Below are 21,700 nucleotides of genomic sequence, written 5' to 3'. Positions count from 1 at the left end.
GTCTTCACTCATACCGAAGCACACGCTGGAGTGGAGCGATGGATGGATGGATGGATGGATGGATGGATGGATAGATGGATGGATGGATGGACGGACGGACGGACGGACGGACGGACGGACGGATGGATGGATGGATGGATGGATGGATGGATGGATGGATGGATGGATGGATGGATGGATGGACGGTTGCATGGACGGATGTACGGACGGACGGATGGATGGATGGATGGATGGATGGATGGATGGATGGATGGATGGATGGATGGATGGATGGATGGATGGATGGACGGACGATCGAATGGACAATCGGATGGACGGTCGGATGGATGGATGGATGGATGGATGGATGAATGGATGGATGAACGGTCGAACGGACGGACGGACGGACGGACGGACGGACGGACGGACGGACGGATGGATGGATGAATGAATGTGTCAGCGGCACTCGAGTTCGCACAGCTGAATTCTCCGGCAGCGTTTCATTCTCCAGCAGCGCCTCCTTCTCCGGCAGCGTCTCCGTGCTTGCTCGGGAAACGCTGCACTGCGTTAACGTGGACTCCGAGCCCTGAGCGCGTCCACACGACGCGGTTGCCCATTGGTTCAACGAACATTCAAAAAACAAAAAGAGAGCCTTCGAGCGAGACCGCATAGCAACGCATCGCCAGAGAGAGAGAACGAGCCGAGAGTCGAGCCGGGACCGCAGAGCAACGCACCGCAGAGCGAGCCGAGACGCGAGTGGCGTCGGACGTATCTGATCGAGCTCCTGCACCGAGTCCAGTTTCCTTATACATGTAACCACTGCCGATTCACCTGTAACTTAGCACAATACAGTTTTTCTTAAAATTTGAACCTCGCCTTGACTACATTCATTCGGACATCGCTGACATGGCGCAGCCGACCGGATGTGAATCGACCGAGCTGCATGCGGAGGAGGAAACGACGCCACGAGAAGGAGCGACGCCACGCCGTGCATCGTCTCGGGACTCCGAAACGACCATCGTCGAAAGTGTGTTCACGACCCTCGACCACAGCAGGATGGCCAATGTAACGAAAAAGCAACTCGTCGATGAGCTGAGAGCACGAGGTCTACGGTGCTCCGGACGAAAGGACGAGCTCATCGCAAGAATCATCCGCGACAACATCACTCGCCAAGCACTAGAGCCGACGGACTCGTCAACAAAGGACCAGGCTGCCTATGACGACGACAGGCAGGCGCACCTGGAGACGCTGTCCGCCGACAACGCGAGGCCTTGCGCTGAACTGAGCAGCCTGCGAGCCCAGCTTAACCGTGCGACCACGAGTGAACGTGAGACATTGCACGAAGCCCATCAGAACGCTTCACTGCCAACGGAACGGGTGACGACTCCAACCCTCGGGCTGCACCATTCCGTCCCTGCTGACATAACGATGTCCTCGCGTTCGACGCGGCCACCGTCACTGAACGACGGCACCAACCAAGACGCGGCACGCCCCGCCACGCCGACCGTTTCAACGCACGAGGGAGAACCTTCCATGGCCCAGATCCTCGCCGCGCTCGTGAACACACAAGCCCTGCTCGCCAACACGCTGTCGAGAGGTCCACCGACGACGAGCCCGATCCAGATTCATTCCACAAGCGACACGTCATCCTCAATCCCCTTGTTCGATGGGACGCCGCAACAAAGTACTCACGAATGGATTACGCAAGTGGAGAGAATCGCAGCACTCGCCCACTGGACGCCATCGCTGACGTTGGTGACAGCAGCAAGCCGCTTGACGGGATCTGCCAAGGATAGGCACAGCGCCTACGGCTCACATTATGACACCTGGGAGCAATGGAAGGAAGCGCTCATTCTCCGATTCAAACGAAAGCTGACAATGCAGGAGTTCCTCGAACTGCAGACGAAGCAATGCCTTCAGAGCCACAAGACCATCGTCGAGTACATGTACTCGAAGAACGCCATTCTGAACAAGGCGCCGTACTGTTTAGCAGAGGAAGAACGTATTTCCCTCATTCTCAGCGGCATCGAGGACGACACATGGGCCAACCCACTCGTAGCGCAGCTGTGTGGCACAGTAGCCGAACTCATTGACAGAGCGGCTTTGCTCGACGCGAGGCGTCGCACGACCGTGTGTGCCGAGAATGACAAGAAACCGTCATCGCCTACAGCGAGCCGTGATCAGGGTTCAAACCAGCGGGTGCCAGCCAGCAGCTCTGCCAACTTGCCGAAGGCCAACCCGCGCAGCGATTTCTCGGGAGCTCCACACCCGCGGCCCATCTCTGCTCGTTCGTGCTTCAACTGCGGCGACATCGGTCACCTGTCCCGTGATTGCAGAAAGCCGAAAACGCCAGCAACGATCAGAGCGGACGAGAAACGAGCGAAGAGGGACAATAGCAGCCACGAAACAGGGACTACGTCACGTAGGCAAGCGAACTGTTTTTTGCATTCGACGGGCGGCACATTACCAATAGTGTCCGGTATTGCTAACAACCGACCCGTCCGCGTGTGCATTGACAGTGGCGCCAACTTATCCATTATGAGTGCCAATGCCTTGACGGAAGACATTTCCACGCACGAATGGGTATCGCGCGAGAACATTGAAGTTCTCAACCGCAGCATATGCCCAACTCTCACTGCAACGCTTGATGTGACACTGGGCACCACGAATGTGCGACTCGAAGACGTCGTGGTAACGGAACTGCCCAGCGGCATTGACCTGATTCTGGTATCAGACTGGCGACGAGTCGTGAACGTCGACGTAACGTTTCACACGTCAAACGATGTGACTATCGTTCCAGTCGAGCCCTCCGGAAAATTTTCATCGTCCGAAGTGCCACCCCCGAAACTAGGCACACCACACCGCACCGGGGAAACGCTTATTGCGACGTTCTGCCGGCAATCGGACGAGAGTGTTTCCAAAAACGAAGGGTACGTGCGCCTCAACACGAAATGTCCCGCACCCGACGAAGACTTCACGAGTCTAGTCGAAGACGCCACACGGAAGATAACGAAGGATGCCAACGAGGCAGATAGGGAACAACTTCACGCAATCCTGTTAAGGCATCACCAAGCGTTCACTTCCAAAGGCGACACTTTGGGCGTGTGTCCTCACACCGAGCACAGCATCGAACTCAGAGACAATATACCAGTGTCATCGAGGCCGTACAGGTGCTCACCGGCTGATCGCAAGTTCATCCGAGAACATGTGAATGACTACCTCTCCAAGGGCATCATAAGGCCGAGCGAAAGCGAGTACGGTGCTCCAACGATAGTCGTCGACCAACCGCACCACCCGACGACTCCACGAAGAATGGTACACGACTATCGCAAGCTCAACGAGAAAACCATCAACCCTTCTTATCCAATGCCCGTCATGGAAGACGTTATTGACGATGTCATGAACGACGGATCGGCATACTTCACTGTGTTGGACGTGAAGACGGCATTTCTGACTATACGAATGAAGCCGGACGACGTACACAAGACCGCATTCGTCACTCCTGACGGAAAGTACGAATACCTTCGAATAGCCTTTGGGTTTTGCGAGGCCCCTCAGACCATGCAAAGAGTCATGCGTCGCACGTTCGATGGCTTACCTAGGACAACTACGTACATGGACGATGTCGGGCAGGGAGCCACAACAGTGAGGGAGGCTTTGGATTTGCTGAACGAAGCACTCAGGAGAGTCGTGATCAACGGCTTGAAGATGGATCTCCGGAAATGCCAGTTGATTCAAGACGAAGTATCTTTCCTGGGTTACGTGATCTCCGCCGAAGGACGAACACTGGACAAATCCAGAGTTGCCGCTGTCGAGAAGTTCGAGCCGCATCGCAACGCAAAGAAGCTGTACTCCTTCCTGCAGTTCGCTAACCACTACCGAAAGTTCATACCGGAGTTTGCAAAGGTCACGCACAAGCTACGGCGCCTTCTGGCGAAGGACGTTCCTTTCGTATGGACTGAAGCTCATGAAGCAACCGTCAACGCCATAAAACACGCCTTGAAGAAACCACCGATTTTGGCGAGCTTCCGCCCAGACTGCCCGACTAACGTTCACGTCGACGCTTCGCAAACCGGGCTGGGTGCGGTGCTTTCACAAACTCAAGACGGAAAGGAGCGAATCATAGAGTACGCAAGCAGATCACTAAACGAGCACGATCGTGGTCTACACTCTAATATGCTTGAGTGCATGGCGCTCCACTGGGCGATCACTGAGAAGTTTTCGGTCTATCTGAGAAAAGGCCCTCGTTTTACAGTGTTCACGGACAACTTCAGCTTGTCATACCTCGTCCAGAAGGGAGCCAGCAACCGCAGATTTGCGAGGTGGACGCTCGACTTAGCAGAGTACACCTTCGACGTGAAGCACAAGCCAGGACGCCAGAACTCCGCTGCTGACGCACTCTCGAGGCAGTCGGAATCTGCAGAGGCTTTTGACCAGGGCGTTTCGACCCGAGACCTCCACTGCTACGCAGTAGTGGTCGGCAAACACAGTCGCCTACGCGAGTTTCAGGAGAGGAATACTGACTGCAAAAGATTTCGGGAGGAGGCCAAGCACAAATCTTCAGACTACGAGATCAAAAACGACATACTGGTGAAGAAATCTCTCGAGGGAGTACGGGTCCGTCGGAGAGAGATCATTCCCGCTGCCCTCCGAAGCAGTGTGATGATCGTTTTCCACGACAATAACGGCCACCTAGGCGTCGAGAAGACAAGAGACCTGATCCAGCGAAAGTACTGGTGGCCATCGATGAGAAAGGACATACGCGAGTATGTTGACTCCTGCCACACGTGCCAGACTATCAACGCCCGCACGACACGGGGGCGCTGCAAGCGCGCGATGATAAAGGACGTGCTGCGCTTCGGCTCCACTGATTTTCGGCTGGAACCACGGGCAACTTCACAGTACCCCGTCAAGACCAACATCAATCGTTTCGACAACTCACAGGCAACACGTGGATACCAGTGTCATCCAGGTGGGCCCATTTTTGACAACTTTACGGCCGATCATCACCCGACCACGTTGGCCACGTCATGGCATGCGGGTCGTATCCACGCTGCATGAGAGTAGCGTCCATGTTGCCTCGGAAAGCCGGTCCCACGCCGCCGGGTGTTGGCGTCGCCGTTAGGCCAAACGGCGACGCCAACACCCGGCGGCGTGGGACCGGCTTTCCGAGGCAACATGGACGCTACTCTCATGCAGCGTGGATACGACCCGCATGCCATGACGTGGGAAACGATTACGATTTCCGAAATGCCAAACTCTGCTTCTTCACCGAGGTTTCGGAGCCAAGCTCTCAACGACGCGGTGGAACGCCGCTCGCAAGCCAACGCCAAGAAGGCGGCGTCCGCCGCTGCTTCGGCTTCCGGCACGCCAGCTGACAAGACGCAGCCTCCCGCTTCGCGCGCTGTGGGACGCAAGGGCAAGTTTCTCACCAAATGGAAGCCTCGCCCGTTTCCGAAACCGAGTCCGGACGACTATGTAATAGTCGTAAAGCCACGAGAGTGCATCTCATTGCATGATGCTTTCTCAGAGAACTGGTACGGGACTGCGTTTAAGGCATACCTCGGGCCCAGGCGAGCTGAGACGCTGACAGTTATTCCATCGAGAGAGCAAAATTTGATCGTGATTTACACCCCGGACCCTGACACGGCGGACAAAATTATCGGGGACTTCGCGGTAAACATCGAGCACAGGCAGGTTCTGCTCAACGGGTACCTGTGACAAGATGGTAGCAATGTCTGCCACGGAGTTATCGTAGTCCGCAACACAGATACGACGGAGACGCTCCAAGAGAGCGTACGCTGGAGGTCAGGCACCATCGTCGAGGTGCGTAAATTTGGCACATCGAACAAGGCGCGTGTAACCTTCGCCGGCAAGGAGAAGCCACGCTTTAATCACTACGACGCAATGCTGATCCCCGTCAAACCCTACTACCGGACGATCCCGGCCTGCGGCAAGTGCGGTGTCGTCGGCCATCGGATGGACACTTGTCCCAACCTACGACCGGATACGTGTGGCCTGTGTGGACAGCAGGTTCCGCTTGTGGAGGAGGGGGTGCGGGCCCCTCATGAATGTGTACCCGTGTGTTCTGTGTGCGGTGGAGCACACGCCACAAACTCTCGAGCATGTACGGCCAAGTACCGTAATTCCAAGGTGGCCGCACAACAGGGCAGAAAGTCCAAAAGGGCGTCCAAGAAACGACGCAAAGATCAGACTCCCAGTGAGCCACCACGCCGGGAAGTCGCCAAGACAGAGAAGCCCGCTTCCCCTACTGGAGGAACCGAAAAGCAGCCGACGGCGCAACCATGCGGCGAAGCCGGGCCATGGGCCAACGCGTCAAAAACGGAAAGCAGGTGGGTGGTACGGGTAGAGCTGCCTCCTCATCCCCCCCCTATCATCCCCTCTTCATCGCGTAACGCTGACCAAAATATTATTGCCAAACTTCAGGCACAAATCGAAGCGTTACAGAAAAGACTAGCGGAAGCCGAGGCCAAACAGACCCAACTAGTCTCCCCTCCTCCTCCCCCCACAGTAGAGGTAATGGAGAGTGAGACCGGGGCGGGGGCGGCAGACGCGGTTGCCGCACTCGAGGCTCGTGTGAACACCCTTGAGGTCCGTATGGACAGCCGTATAACTGTCCTCGAAACCCAAATCTCAGCGGCTGTAAATGCCGCCATTGCTAAAATGACAGAAACCATCCCTACCCTGATAGCCCAACAAGTTGCGCGTTTCACCAAACGAGCCGGCCCAATTAAGGATGTGTCCGGCCGGTACCTTAAAACGTTTCGACGACAGGTCGAATTTGAGGATGATGACAGCTGCTCCGCCTCCGGAATTGAGGACACCCCCCTCCCCTCGAGTGCTGGCTCGGGAGCACCGCCACTGCAATCGCTCGTTAACTCCACTGACCAAGGCGGGCACCCTTAGAATTCGGAACGATCCAATACGGCCACTCCCATCCAAATCACCCAGTGGAATATTCGGGGCTTTAAGGCTCACACTAAGCGCGCCAACCTCCGGCTTTTTCTCGCAGCATTTCAAAACCTTCCTGCTGTGGTAGCCCTCCAGGAGCCAGGGAGTGCTGCCACACTAGCAAACTATACTACGTTTCAGCAGGACCCTTTATCTTGCATCTGCGTGCACAAAAATTATACGGCCAACCTAGTTGATCTCGACCTTAAGCCAGCTTTCTCGTACGTGATGGTGACACTCCTTCCTCTGCGTAAACAGGACCCGCCACTGCGCGTGCTAAACATTTATTGCTCACCGAAACTAACCCCCGAATGCAGAGATGTTACTTGGCTCGCGACTTCAACTTAACTTGAGCAAGTCGGCGCGAAGCAAGCAGCGGACTTCAAAACGCCCAAGTCAGCCTTCGCGTTTCATAGATGCTCAGGCTGTCTTGCTTGGTCAAGTCAAGAACGAGCTTCAAAGCAGAAACACGCTGCTCGCCTGCTAACGAGGGTAATAACGAAGTTGTTCGCGTAAGGCACGCATTACACCAAAAAAAGACCATACGTTTTAAAATAACTATAAAAACGAAGGGCCACAAGCATATTCTTGCCATTTTACGGCTAACGAGCGGCACGTGGTGCCTGCCACCACAGCGATGCGTAGTGTTGCTTCTGTAAAGCGTTCGTTGCCCGCTGGTTTTAGTGGCCACCCAAATGCGGTGCGTTTCTCCATGGTTGCTTGTTTGGAGGAGAAACAAGCATCGCGTTGGGTTCTTTCGTCGTTTTTTTTTTTTCTTAATCGAACGCCATGGCATGTATTTGTGCTGACCTGGCTCACGATGTGACGCGATTTTCACGGTATTTGCCTCTGTTCCCCGGTGTGCATGCCTGTAATGGGCTAGGTCGCAGTTATTATGAAAAAAAAACAAGTTCTGGGAACAAATGTGATTCGTATCCTTTTGTTGAGCTGGGTAAACAAGAAAAAAAGCGGGGGTCAGGACATTGCCCTCAGCAGAATTCTGTCTCGCGGGGTGCAGCAATGTATCGCTGCATGATGGTGACGCGGATTAAAAAACCCGTGATAGGGGCACCTCTTTTTTTGTGTGTGTGTAATTTTACGTAGCGTTGTGCTACAAGCGATGCCTTTCTGAGCGAGAAACAGCGCCCTAGACGGGACGAAAGGATAGACGAGGCACACGGACACAGCACCGAGTCCATTTTTTTTTTACCGTAAGAGACGGAAAGTGTCGTCGTGTTATAGAAAAACAGAAATAGCCTTTGCGGCTACGGAACACTTCGGCGTTGTCGACACCAGGGCTATTAATACGCACGTGTGTGTAGTCGACACAACCTGTAACGCAAGGGAACTCAGCCACTTCATAACAGTCCGCCGGCTGCGGAAAGCGCACCAGCATCGCGTACAGGTGCTTTGCGATGAGTAGCGTAACTTTTCCGACTGCACGGCACACTGTCGACTACGGAATGCGGACGAAATTTCCGGTGACTGGCTGGAATGTGCCAGCGCTGTAAAACCTGAGAGCCATCAGTAGCTGTAACACTGGATGCACGGGCTGTCTTCGGTTGTCCCCACTTTCACGGAGCGGCAATATAACGAGCAGCTGCCCCACGGCGTTCTTCATGAATCTGTACCTAGCGTGGAATTGTTGCTCGTCGTACAACACCATCGGATTTCCTCGGTCACGTAAAGCGGTTCCAAGAATCTTCGGCAGGCAGTGCGCCTCAAAAAATGCTACGCTTATGGCGAGGAAGCAAACTCAAAAGCGGCCACCTTTCACGCGACGTCCATTCGAGAGGTGGCCATGTTGGAATAACGCGTGAAGTCGCTTTCAAGCAAGCCCCGCAGCTGACTTGAAACTTGTCCTGACTTCGACCGAGCCAAGTCGCCTTCAAGTCATCCGCAAGTTCGAGAACGATTTATGGCGACCGGCAAGACGGTCTTGAGTCAAGAACGAGTCAAGTACGAGTCAAGTAACATCTCTGCATTCGGGGGTAAGCAACATTACATTCGCAGACCTTTTTAGCCGCGCTTTAAAGGCTGCGGGCAGGGACCCTCTGGTGATTGTGGGTGATTTTAATGCCCCCAGCACACTCTGGGGGTATGCACGTGAAGAGAAACGTGGACGTAAATTGGCGGAAATTATGTCCACGCTGGGCCTAACTCTTCACACCGACCCTGCATATCCAACTCGCGTGGGTAACTCCGTGACCCGGGACACATGTCCGGACCTTACCCTCACAAAAAACATTCAGTATGCGGATTGAGTCAACACTGAAGAGACCCTCGGCAGCGACCACTGCATACTCAACACCACCATTCGCACATACCCTTTGGCAAGACCCTACGGAGAGGCAAAATTACCCGATTACACGAAGTTTCGGCAAATATACGCCAATTCGACACCCGTTGAGGAGCAAGGATACCATGCTTGGTCCCAGCAACTGGTTTCCTCATTACGCTCCACAGAAACGCAAATTAAACTCTCCGAGGCGACTCCGGCGGTGGATAACCATCTCCTTCACCTCTGGGAGGCCCGGCGCAGCCTCGTCCGCCGATGGCGCCGGCAAAAACACAACCGAAAGCTCAAAATTCGCATCGCTGAGCTCACCCAGCGAGCAGCAGAGTACGCGGCCCAGCTCGCTGACTCTAACTGGGTGGACCGTTGCAACACGGCCGCTCGACAAATGTCCAGCCGGAGTACCTGGCGCCTCTTCCGCGCCTTGATTGATCCGACCCAAACTCGAACAGAGACACAAAAGCATCTGCAACGAGCATTTCACAGCTTCGACGGAGACACAGCCAAATTGGCATGTAAACTCCGAGACCAATATCTATGCACTCAGCAGGACTCCCAAGCGCCGGCGTACTCGTATGCAGGTACCGAGAACGCGGAGCTGGATCAACTGTTCCAGTTACACGACCTGAAGGCAGCCCTAGCAAAAATGAGGCGAGGAACGGCGCCGGGAAGGGATAAAATTACCGTGAAATTACTTGCCAATCTTCCTGACTCGGCCTACACCATGCTCCTTGCCTACATCAATTCCATTTGGATCGGGAAAACAAGCCTACCAATTGAGTGGAAGACCGCCCTGGTCACCTTCATACCCAAAGCGGGCAAAGCCATTAACACGGACAACCTCCGCCCCATCTCCCTTACTTCGTGTGTGGGAAAATTAATGAAGACGATGGTGCGCGACAAGTTGTCCGCGTTCCTGGAGAGCAAAAATGCATTTGCAGACACCATGTTCGGGTTCCGCCCACACCGGTCCGCGCAAGATGTCTTGCTTCAGCTCGACCATGAGATCCTCGATCCAGTCGAGTATCCCCTGAATGACAAAGTTGTGCTCGCTTTGGATCTGAAGGGGGCCTTTGATAACGTGACCCACGAAATTATTCTAACACATCTCTCACAGGTGGATTGCGGCCAAAACACTTTCAACTATATTAAACAATTCCTCACTGACCGACAATCATACATTTGGATTCAGGACATTGAACACGGCCCTTACCGATTAGGCACGAGAGGGACTCCGCAGGGAGCGGTCCTCTCGCCCCTCCTATTCAATGTGGCAATGATGAGACTCCCCGCTCAGCTGGCAAAAGTCGAAGGCATACAGCATGCGCTGTACGCCGACGACATCACCATATGGGCATCACACGGCTCGGCAGGAGACATGGAGGCAAGCCTGCAGCAAGCGGCGGACATCGTGGATGACTATGCCCGTCGCTGCGGCCTTCAGTGCTCCCCGTCCAAATCGGAATTCGTGCACATACGCCCCTCACCAAAGTGCACCGCAAAGATTGACCTCTCCCTTTACGGTGAACCAATACCCGAACGCGATGAGATTAGAGTACTGGGGCTTTTTATACACAAAAATCGCAGAGCAGACACAACATTGGCCAAATTGCGTAAGGTGGGGGACCAGGTGGGCCGGATGGTCCGCCGGGTTTCCAACAAACCTGGGGGGTTACGATGCAAAGATGCCTTGCGGCTGGCGCATGCATTCGTAACCAGCCGAGTCCTGTACTCGGCTCCATACCTCCACCTACGCAAATCCGACGAGAATGCACTCGAAGTCATTCTCCGCAAAATCTACAAGCGCGCCCTCGACCTTCCTGTCAGCACCTCTAACCAGCGCCTTTTGGGCTTGGGAATGGTGAACACCTTCAAGGAGCTGAGAGAGGCGCACTTGACAAACCAATATACTAGACTCTCTAAAACACCGGCGGGTCGCCACCTCCTTGCCCGGCTACACATCAATCACTCAATACACACGGAAGAGCGCGTACGGATTCCAGAAGTTTGGCGATACTCCTTGCACGTGCGCCCTCTTCCGGCTAACATGACCCGAGACGACTACACTGGCCGACGCCTCGCGCGGGCGGAAGCCTTGGCTCGACACTTCGGCCACAAATTCGGGGTATTCTACGTGGACGCCTCCGGCCCGCACCACGGTGGTTGGTATACGGCTGCGGTCGTCACCAAAACACCGTTGTAAACGGACTCACATTCCGTGCACATAACATTACGCACGCGGAGGAGATCGCCATCGCACTAGCCGCCGCAGATCAGGACTCGAGGGTCATCATCACCGACTCAAGGGGTGCCTGTCGCAATATTGAACAGGGATACATTCCGTACCGTGCTTATAAAATATTGCAGAACAGCAGCTACCTAGGTGCCCCCGCGCACCGAACGATCATATGGGCTCCGGCTCACACGGGCCTCGATGGTAATGAGACGGCCGATGCCGCTGCCCGCGCGCTCACTCTCCGGGCACCATCCTCGTCCCCTACCGATCCGGAACTCGAACCCAATCCTGCCTACACCTTTAAGATCAATCCGGCCATAACGTCTATCCAAAACCCTGTAAGGGCCTCACGAAGGCGGAGGAGCGAATCCTCCTTCGCCTTTACACTAAAACTCTATTGTGCCCGGCAATCATAAAACTCTTTGACCCCGCATGCACGGGGAAGTGCCCGCATTGTGAGGAAAATTCCTCTGACATTTTCCACATGGTCTGGGCATGCCGAAAAACCCCAAACGTTACCCCACTACCCAACACTTCGCGGGAGGACTGGGAGGCAGCCCTGCTCGGCTGCTCTGACCTGACGGCCCAACGGGCCCTGGTCGAGCGTGCCCGGGCCGCGGCCAACGCCAATGGGCTCCCGTAAGAGGGAGCCCACCTAGTGTTTGTACGGGGCGGCCCCTTAAGGACCGTTCCCACCCTCCCTGTAAATAACATCTGTAAATAAATGTTTTTCAGCAGCAGCGCACGACACGGAATGAAGGCTGCCTCATCCCACGCGATATTCCTACTGAGCCAAATGCGGTGATATCCCTGGATCACATGGGTCCGCTAAACGAGAAGGGAGACCACATTCTCGTGTGTATCGACCACGCCACGAGATACATGGACGCCGTGACCTTACCGAGCACTTCGTCGACGCACTACCTTGACTTCATGACAAACCGGTGGATTCCGCGATTTGGAGTTCCCAGCGTCATTATTACGGACCAAGCCAAGGAATTCGTGAACAAGAAAACCAACCAATTCCATCGCAGACTGGGAATCGCTCATCAGAACTCCCCACCGTAGTGGCCACAATCAAACGGACTGATCGAGCGAATGGTAGGAACATTGAAACAGGTGCTACGCAAAATGCTAAACAACAAGGACAAATGGCAGAAGGAACTACCCCGAGCAACGCTAGCAGTCAACGCCACGAAGCATCGTCACAGTGGCCACAGCCCATTTCGACTCATGCACGGCTACGACCCAAAACAGCCAGGAGAGCTCAACGTCGCCTCAGTTGAGGGAGACATCGACGAGTCTCATAGACTGCACGACTTGGCAAGGGGACGTGCGGAGACAAGAGATAGGCTACTGCAGAGTCAGCGCAAAACAACAGTCCGATACGACAAGAAGCGGCGCACTCCGAGGTTCATAACGGGGGACCTCGTCCTGCTTGAGTTGAGCGCTCGAGGCACATTAGACCCTCGCTATGAAGGTCCGTTCGTAATAACGGCCCTCGTCTGAGGAAACAGGGCCGAGATCCAAAGATTACCCCACACACCGGGCATGATCAACCAAAAAATTGTCAACGTGGAGCAGCTTCGTAGATATAAGGAGCCGCTCCTAGAAGTTACGGAACCATCGCCATCTAACGACACGCACGCCTGAGGACAGGCGCAATTTTCGGGAGGGCCGTGTCAGCGGCACTCGAGTTCACACAGCTGAATTCTCCGGCAGCGTTTCATTCTCCAGCAGCGCCTCCTTCTCCGGCAGCGTCTCCGTGCTTGCTCGGGAAACGCTGCACTGCGTTAACGTGGACTCCGAGCCCTGAGCGCGTCCACTCAACGAGGTTGCCCATTGGTTCGACGAACATTCAAAAAACAAAAAATGAGCCTTCGAGCGAGACCGCATAGCAACGCATCGCCAGAGAGGGAGAACGAGCCGAGATTCGAGCCGGGACCGCAGAGCAACGCACCGCAGAGCGAGCCGAGACGCGAGTGGCGTCGGACGTATTCGATCGAGCTCCTGCACCGAGTCCAGTTTCCTTATACAAGTAACCACTGCCGATTCACCTGTAACTTAGCACAATACAGTTTTTCTTAAAATTTGAACCTTGCCTTGACTACATTCATTCGGACATCGCTGACAGATGGATGGATGGATGGATGGATGGTTGGATGGATGAACGGTCGGATGGACGGATGGATGGATGGATGGATGGATGGACGGACGGACGGACGGACGGGCGGACGGACGGACGGACAGATGGATGGATGGATGGATGGATGGATGGATGGATGGATGGATGGATGGATGGATGGAAGGATGGATGGATGGATGGATGGATGGATGGACGGACGGACGGACGGACGGACGGACGGATGGATGGATGGATGGATGGATGGATGGATGGATGGATGAATGGATCTGGCTGTGCCCTTAATCGGGCGGTGCTTCACGCCATCTAGCCATAAAGCAAGTGCTCTAACGCGGAGCCATCTAGTGGGTGCTCCAAGTAGTGGCGTCGCTACGACGACGGACAAGGGACAAGCCTCAACCATAAGCTGCTTCGCATTTTCAACATGCCACATTTTCTCGTAGTTTCCCCGCTGCCTCTTTGATTTACGCTGCCTGTGCGATTGCCGCGTCTGGAGCTAATCGTGGAGGCCACGGTGGAGTGTTTTTGTTAACATCGGAGTCATGCATGTCATCATATTCACAGTGTAAAAAAAACCTCCTAGCATAACACAGCCAGGCATACCTTATAGTATGCGAAATATGCAAAAGAGAATGGAGGAAAACGAGCGTTATGAGGGTGAGAAAAAGAAAATGGAGGAGATAAGAGCGTTCGATAGCATAGCAACGTATAGTATATTATAAAAAATGCGTCATATACCCGAAATAGATTATGATGAGTGGACGAGGACGTGGGATCATCCGGTGTTGCTGTAAATCACTCATGCCACATTTACGGATGTAAATGCGTGCCAAGCGTAGTACAGCTGTATGCATTGTTTATTAGTCAAAAATGGTATGTTGCGTTGAATTGCAAGTTCCGTTTGACGTATTACTGCTGAGTGTAATCAGATTTAGACATCGCTCCAATAAAATAATTATTCCTCTCTCATCTACTGCATAATCCCATCCTTGTCCGTGATCGTCTTCGTCATCACTGTCATCGTCACCGCGTATAGTGGGTACCTTGCATGTGGTGTGCCGTGATGACTGAAAGAAAATGTGTGGTCTAGAACGCGCTTGTTCTTGATCTTCACGAGCATCACGTTATCACGAGCAGCGGCTACGGCGCAACGCCAACGACGACTCCAACGGTAAACCCTCATTCATAAAAAAAATGCCGCCATATCCACGAAGTGAATGATGATGAGTGGGCGAAGCTCCGGAGGTAAACCTGGTAAACCATGAATCCTCCGTACATTTTGCCCACTCGATTTTATTGCAACGCTCCCCCTAGCGTACGTTGCCGCACTATATCGAACAATGACACGCGCCATATGTGGCATCATTCCTATTTTATAACACCTCGCATCTTTCATAATGAACTACACGTACCGCCGTCTAGTTTATAACATCTTGCATCTTTTGGACGGACGGACGAACGGACGGACGGACGGACGGATGGACGGATGGATGGATGGACGGACGGACGGACGGACGGACGGATGGACGAATGGACGGATGGACGGACGGACGGACGGACGGATGGATGGACGGATTGACGCACGGGCGGACGGACGGACGGACGGACGGATGGACGGACGGACGGGTGGATGGATGGATGGACGGACGGACGGACGGACGGACGGACGGATGGACGGATGGATGGATGGATGGATGGATGGATGGATGGATGGATGGATGGATGGATGGACGGATGGACGGATGGACGGATGGATATGGCTGTATCCTTTAGATCGGGCGGCGGCTAGCGTAATACTTAGAACTGAACGAGAGGTGGCTACATACAGGGGACGCACAGCCCACGCCTTAAGGAGCTTCGCTCCTAAAAGAGAAATAAAGGGGAGGATTTGAAAAAGATTGAGGGGATCGGTCCACATAGCATAGTACAGTCTTGCCCAGTAGTGTATCAAGGTGAGAGAAAGGGTAGTAAAGTTGTTGAGTAGGAAAAGGGGGAGAAGAAGGCCATCAGCTTCACTGCTTCATCGTTCTTCGCACCACCAGCGCGTAGCTACCCCAACTGTTTCAATCGGAAGCACAGCCATACGGAGCATCCGCAGTAAGAGACGAACCGACAGACGTACCTCTCCACAAGTGCGCGTCTGCGCGTTCTTGGCGTCCGGTGACTGGTGCACGGGAAAGAGGGCACCGATGATGAAGTCTCCCGGGATGCTGCCGGTCTGCCGCTGGGCGCTGGGCGGCACGGCGGCGAAGGCCCCGTGCCGCTCGGCCGCCATCTCCAGGAGCAGAAGCAGCACGCAGACCCGCAGCAACCTCCTGCGAAAGCCAATTGCAAACAAACTGAAGCATTCTGCCACCTATGGGTGCCAGCAATGTGCCGGCATATAGTACATATCAATTCGCGCTTTAAGGCACTATTGCTTAAACACGTGGATTAAAACAGTGTTCTAAAGACATTCGGTTACAGACACGCGTCTTTAACCGCACGTAAGACAGGTGATTGAGGACACCCACACACTACGTCATTATATCTAGCTCCCTTATACACACGCACACTTTATTACACAATAGTGAACGATTCAGCTAAATGTCTTACGAAGGCTGTATTCCTTGTGCTACCAATGGGTAGTTGTCAGTTTTCCCTTACTTACCCCATCCGCCACCTTGCGCGATCCCGTAGAACTCATTAGCAGAGCCGCATACTGTAACGTGGAGAGAAAGTTGAATTCACGCAGAAGTCACCATTTGTAAAGAGTTTATTTGTACGTTTTATACGAAAAACGTCGTGTCGATCCCTGCGAAACAGTGTCTGTCTGTGATGTCACGATAAGTCTAGGTACTTTCTGCACAAAAAGTAGTCGCTAGTCTAAAGTTATAACATGATTACGAAACATAGTTTCACTTTTATCAGATATTCTCGTGCTGTGGACATTCAAGGTGGCAATGTACAGCAGAAGCTCTAACTGCTCTATAATTTTGGTCACTCACATAACGACCTTCTCTGTACGTAGTACGCACAGGTGAGGCATATGTATATACAGGCTACCTCAAGGTGTAAATGAGGTTTCTCAGTCCCCAAAGCATTGAAACTGATCACACGATTTTCTTGTGTGCGCTATTCTTCGGCAATGGCCACTAAAGCGATGTTTTAAATAGAAAATATCGTTGAAAGAAAAAAAAATTGCAGGCATATTGGTTCCAGTTTATAACACGTAGCTTAAAGACTTTCATTTTTTTCTGGCAGTGCTAAACGGCCAATGATTGGAGGAAAGAGGAATCTCAAAGCATGCGACGTGTATATTAGACGGAATAAAGACGCGAAAGCTAATTCGAGATCAAACGACGCTTTTTTGGCGCCACGATATTAGAAGTATCTCATTACGATACCTTTCCAATCACTTAGTGTTGAAAAAAAACTAAAAAACAAAGAGAGCAGTGCATCATCGATTGTACCTCATGCACCATGAAGCATTGTGGCCTCGCGGTCCTGTCAGCTTCACGTCGTCGTACGCGGTTGGCCGTCGCAACCTCCAGTCGTGCGCAGAATGGCCGCGCATCCGACGCGCTCGACATGTCAGGCAAAAAAAAAAACAAAGTCGCCAGCTCTTTGTGGACCTCATTATCGAGCTCGAAAGCATCAAAGCTTCCCGTGCACGTGACCTTGAGTGAGCTGGCGCTGCTGGTATCACGAAGGTCCCTGCATTCGGCATGCGTTACTAATGGATCTCGCGACGCATCAGCCTATTTTAGTTGCATTTCTGCCTAGCATCAGCTTGCTAACCATTAAAGAAGAAGCTTTTTCACGAGCATGTGGCGCTTGTTAAACAGCGCTCACAATGCTAGTTATAATGGCTAAAGGAAGTGTAGTTGTAGAGCGCAAAGCTAACATTTCCACGATTCTTACGCTGGAATCACCATCAGGACGCAATTTTGTACGCGCTATGCGACAGCACAGAATGCAACGTCCCGAGAGGACGACAACCAGCAACACAGGATCGATTGAGGCTTGTCTGACGGTTAGACGTCCTAGTTTAAACGATAACAGCCGCGCTGTGAGTTATTCTGGCAAGAAACGGGCCCCGAATGAACGGAGACATCGTTCTCTCCGGTAGAGTGGGTTCAGAATAATCTTGGGACAATTTCGATTGGATTGAAACGTAAGCACTGGTGCCAGAGAATCAAAGCGGCCTGCCTTGGGTCTAGGTTCCTCCAATCATGCGCTGCTGGTTTTCGAAAAACCGCAACAAGCATCCGCTATCGAACGACTACCTGCAACGGTGGTCTGGCTAAAGCACTCGGTTGCTGACCCACAGATCGCGAATGGAATTCCCGGCGCGGCGGCTGCATTTTCGATGGAGGCAAAAAATGTTCAAGGCCCACATTCTTTGATTATGTGCACGTTAAAAAACCGTAGGTGGTCGCGATTTCCGGAACCCTCAACTACGGTGCCAGAAATAATCATATAATTTTCCGACGTTAAACCCCAAAAATTATTATTCTTACCACCGAACGACTCATCCATTTGCGAGATCACATAACGTCCACTGAATATATTAGCACTGTCAAATTGCGAGACATCACTCGCTTATATTTCAAGGCTCAAAAAATCAGTGCCTGCCAATATTCCAATATCCTTATAAATATTACTGTCACTTGTTGCTTCTAGTAGGCCGCGGTGGAGCAGTGGTTATGGTGCTCCGATGGTGACTCGAATGTCGCGGCTTCTATCCAGGCCGCGGCGGTCGCATATGTATGGAGGCTGAACGGCAGAGGCCCGCGTACTCGCCATGTCAGTGCATGCTAAAGAACATCAGGCGGCTGAAATATCCGGAGCCCTCCGTGATGGCACCCCTCAAATGATATCGTCGTTTTTACACGCAAAACCTTAGATGTTATTATTGCTGCTTAGGGTACATCTATTGCTGTTGTTGCTTAGAGTACATCTATTGACGTTCTTTCTATAGGCTATTTAAATTAACTCCGTAGTTCTTTACGCGTTTAAAACATTTCTGAATTCTCTCAGCTTTCCTATTGGCTGTCTTCTACGCCCTGTCGTGGCGTTTCGTTTTGTTCTACCAAAGAACAAGCAGAAAGAAGCCCCTAGCCGACGCTAACATGAAATACAAGTGCAACGCCTAAATGTACTTCTTGTTGGCTTCAGCACTAAAGCAGGCATCCTGGTCGACAAGTGCAAACAGAGATATGTGTCGGAATGTTCGAATACAAGCAAAACCAGCACATCCTATTGGTCCGGTCCTGTTCTACACAGTTATTGTTGCTCTTACGCTGTCTGTCAATATTTTTCGTGGATTTAGGGGCGGCCTTTCGAACCTAAGCGAGGCACCGATACATCCACACGATGCGCAAACGGGACGAGTACTCCTGTTGACCCTGCCCCATGCTGCCCTGTGCGGTATTCCTACATGTCCTTGTTAACTTTTCTTGCGTGTGCGTTCGCATCAGTTGTCGCGTTGACAGGCCGCAGTGAACTCGCAACAGAGAGTTCAAACATGCACCGGCGGCGCGCCTAGGCATGTCTCTTCCGGGATACGATGATCTTAATCTCACACACAAAGGGGCGTTGAAGGCCGCGCGGATGCGTCGCTATAGAACGTCGTTTCCTGCAGAAACCGGGCTTATGCCATCGACTCTCTTCCGGTTTCCTGGTTTGCGGTGATAAGATTACAAAGACGCAATTTTACAATAGTTTATAACCCTGGTTGCCAACATGGCCACGGGCCAAGAATCTGTGACTTGGAACAACTGTTATTAGAACTAAGTCGACTTATCCATTATGAGAATCGACCAGCAGCCTCTTCGAGATTTTGCAAGACCTAACGGTGTTTCGCGAGACCTGACCATCTATTGTGAAATCGGCGTCGGCGTCCACGCGAGTCATGCAAAATAAACATCATCGCGCAAATCATGAACCCTTAGTGCGATGTCATCACGATTTCAAAAATCCCCAAAATTTGCGGCATCATGATTAAGTCTCTGTGACACCTCGTGGTGACATCACGAAATGAAATCTTCACTTGGTCAATGATGGGCGTATTACGGAGCCAGTAATAAATCAGACGAGGTGCAAAGAGCTTTAGCAAAGGGAAGGGAAGAGGAACAAAAGAAAAAGATGATGGTTATGATGGTGTTGCTGCTGCTGAGGATGATGATAAAAAAGCCTTTAGCCTTTGAGTCGCTTTGACAGTTCGCAGCGCCGCGTCCTCTGCACGGTGACATTTATGCGCGCGAGTGTGTATTGTTGGCTAGCGAAATTGCGTGATGTCGTTAATGCGGCGCCAAACTTTAAATACGCGAGTTTACAGCTAATTAGCCAAAGCGAACTAATGTGACCTGCCGGCTCAGCCAAAGACAAACACAAGCTAGTACTTCTCTGCGGACGCTGGCTACTGCGTGGCACAGAGTAAACGTCTGGCCAATGAAGACAACTTGTCGAAGTCGCTCAATCGATTTCCTCAACTGTCCTAGTGTCTACATTCACAAGCCACTGTATATAATCAGCGTGCGTCTTTTGGAGTGTAACTATCGCTTAGTGCGTGAGTATCAGCCCCAGCGAGCAAGCACGCGATTACGTGCACAAACGCAGGCGTGTTCGCGTATGTACGTACCCAGCCGGCGTGGTGCGCCGGAGTGTAGCCGGTGCTCGGCGGCTAGTGCAGGTGCACATGTGTTCGGCGGCGGCAGCAGTTTCCGGCGGCCTGGGTCAGGGCGCCCCACGTAATCGCCGGCGTCGGCGCTCGCGCGCCGGGCCGCCGCACCGGCTCGAGCCGGCCATCCCTCCGCCGCCCGAGGGCATCGGGATGGATCCACGAACACCACCTCCTGCACGGCAGCAAGCAAAGAAACAATAAAGATATATTACTTTTAAGCCATGAAAGAACGCAAGCAAGACTGAAGTGTGAGCTAAATAGAGCTGCTTGAATGGACGGACAATGAACGCAGCTGGCGACAACGCTTCAACGAGACAATCTGTTTTCGTTAGGGGAAGCAATTTTCAGCTCAAAACGTCAGCTCCATTTGTGTTAATTATTTGGTTATAGATCACAGAAGAAAACGGCACAGCACACTCAGTAAGAGACAAATCTTGGCAACACAGTACTTCTCTACGACGAGGCTGATATCCTCGTAAACAGATATGTGCCACATAAGTTGGGGAAATGCCTATACACACAACTTTGAATAAACAGAAACGAGGCGACAGTTGGCCCAACAAAGGGCTGCGAAGTCACGGCGGCGAGCTGGAGACTTCTATTTCGTACATTGGAAAAATACTAGGGGGCGGGAAAGGCAGCGCCTGCAGCGAGAGGGCACCGAGGCGACGGAAGACCTACGCCAAAGAAGTTGACGTGCTCATGTGGTGTCTGTGGCTTAAATCGAACTTCTCTGTGATGAAAATTGATGTACATAAAAAAACCACTATCTTCTCTCTGGCAACTATATATAGAAGAAACCTATTAAAGAAAAACTGCGTCTTTATATATATATATATATATATATATATATATATATATATATATATATATATATATATATATATATATATATATATATATATATGTGTCACTTCTATTATGACCTGGCAACGTTCTTGTACACAAACAAGCCCTAATACCTTTGCGGAGTTGCTCTTTTGTCTGTCATTTTTGAGCAGCCTAAAAATGCGTAAAACGTAATGTTAGTTTCACTAGCGCGAACTCTCTTCGAATCAAGAGAGCTGCTGTTCACATGAGTAGCTTAAAAATAGATTCTCAATACATACCTTAATTCGACTCTGTGCTCGAAGACAATCAGAATCATTTCGGTTTTGCCCTACATGAAAGCTTGACGAACCAGTACATGAAGACTCGCTCGTACATTTTCTCAAGAAACGGTCGCAGCATTGACCAAACCCTGAACTATTTAGTCGCCCTTACACAGTGACAATAAAACAACGACGTAATACCTTCAATCAATATAAAATCACTCATTTAAAACATTGAGGAACAACACGACAACCTAATGTACTAATCAAGATAGACAGCAGTTACAGGAGCCTGTAGCAACATGGCAAAACAATA

At 52.2% G+C, this 21,700-nt stretch overlaps 2 protein-coding genes across 2 annotated transcripts in view; one reads left to right on the top strand and one right to left on the bottom strand.

The window, feature by feature from the left end:
* The window catches only part of LOC119174401 (metabotropic glutamate receptor 5-like), a 165,052-nt gene extending 144,638 nt beyond the window's left edge, over window positions 1-20,414 (bottom strand). Inside the window, exons 1-2 of the mRNA XM_075895697.1 lie at window positions 20,252-20,414; window positions 15,749-15,941 (exon numbers count right to left, since the gene is read on the bottom strand). Coding sequence (XP_075751812.1) covers window positions 15,749-15,941; window positions 20,252-20,310 — 252 coding nt within the window. The 5' untranslated portion in view covers window positions 20,311-20,414. The remainder of the gene's footprint in view (window positions 1-15,748; window positions 15,942-20,251) is intronic.
* Window positions 5,174-6,906, top strand: LOC142817174 (uncharacterized). The gene has a single exon (XM_075894235.1). The coding sequence runs from the start codon at window positions 5,887-5,889 to the stop codon at window positions 6,904-6,906; it is 1,020 nt and encodes a 339-aa protein (XP_075750350.1). The 5' UTR covers window positions 5,174-5,886.
* Window positions 20,415-21,700: the final 1,286 nt, after the last annotated feature.

This window comes from Rhipicephalus microplus, chromosome 5, assembly GCF_043290135.1.
Source record: "Rhipicephalus microplus isolate Deutch F79 chromosome 5, USDA_Rmic, whole genome shotgun sequence".
Classification (NCBI taxonomy): domain Eukaryota; kingdom Metazoa; phylum Arthropoda; class Arachnida; order Ixodida; family Ixodidae; genus Rhipicephalus; species Rhipicephalus microplus.
The sequence above is the reverse complement of the archived record's forward strand: the minus strand, read 5'-3'. Positions and strand labels throughout refer to the sequence as shown.

Excerpts from the sequence above, each read along its gene's own strand:
- LOC142817174 (XM_075894235.1), top strand. The coding sequence starts at position 5,887 with ATGCTGATCCCCGTCAAACCCTACTACCGGACGATCCCGGCCTGCGGC.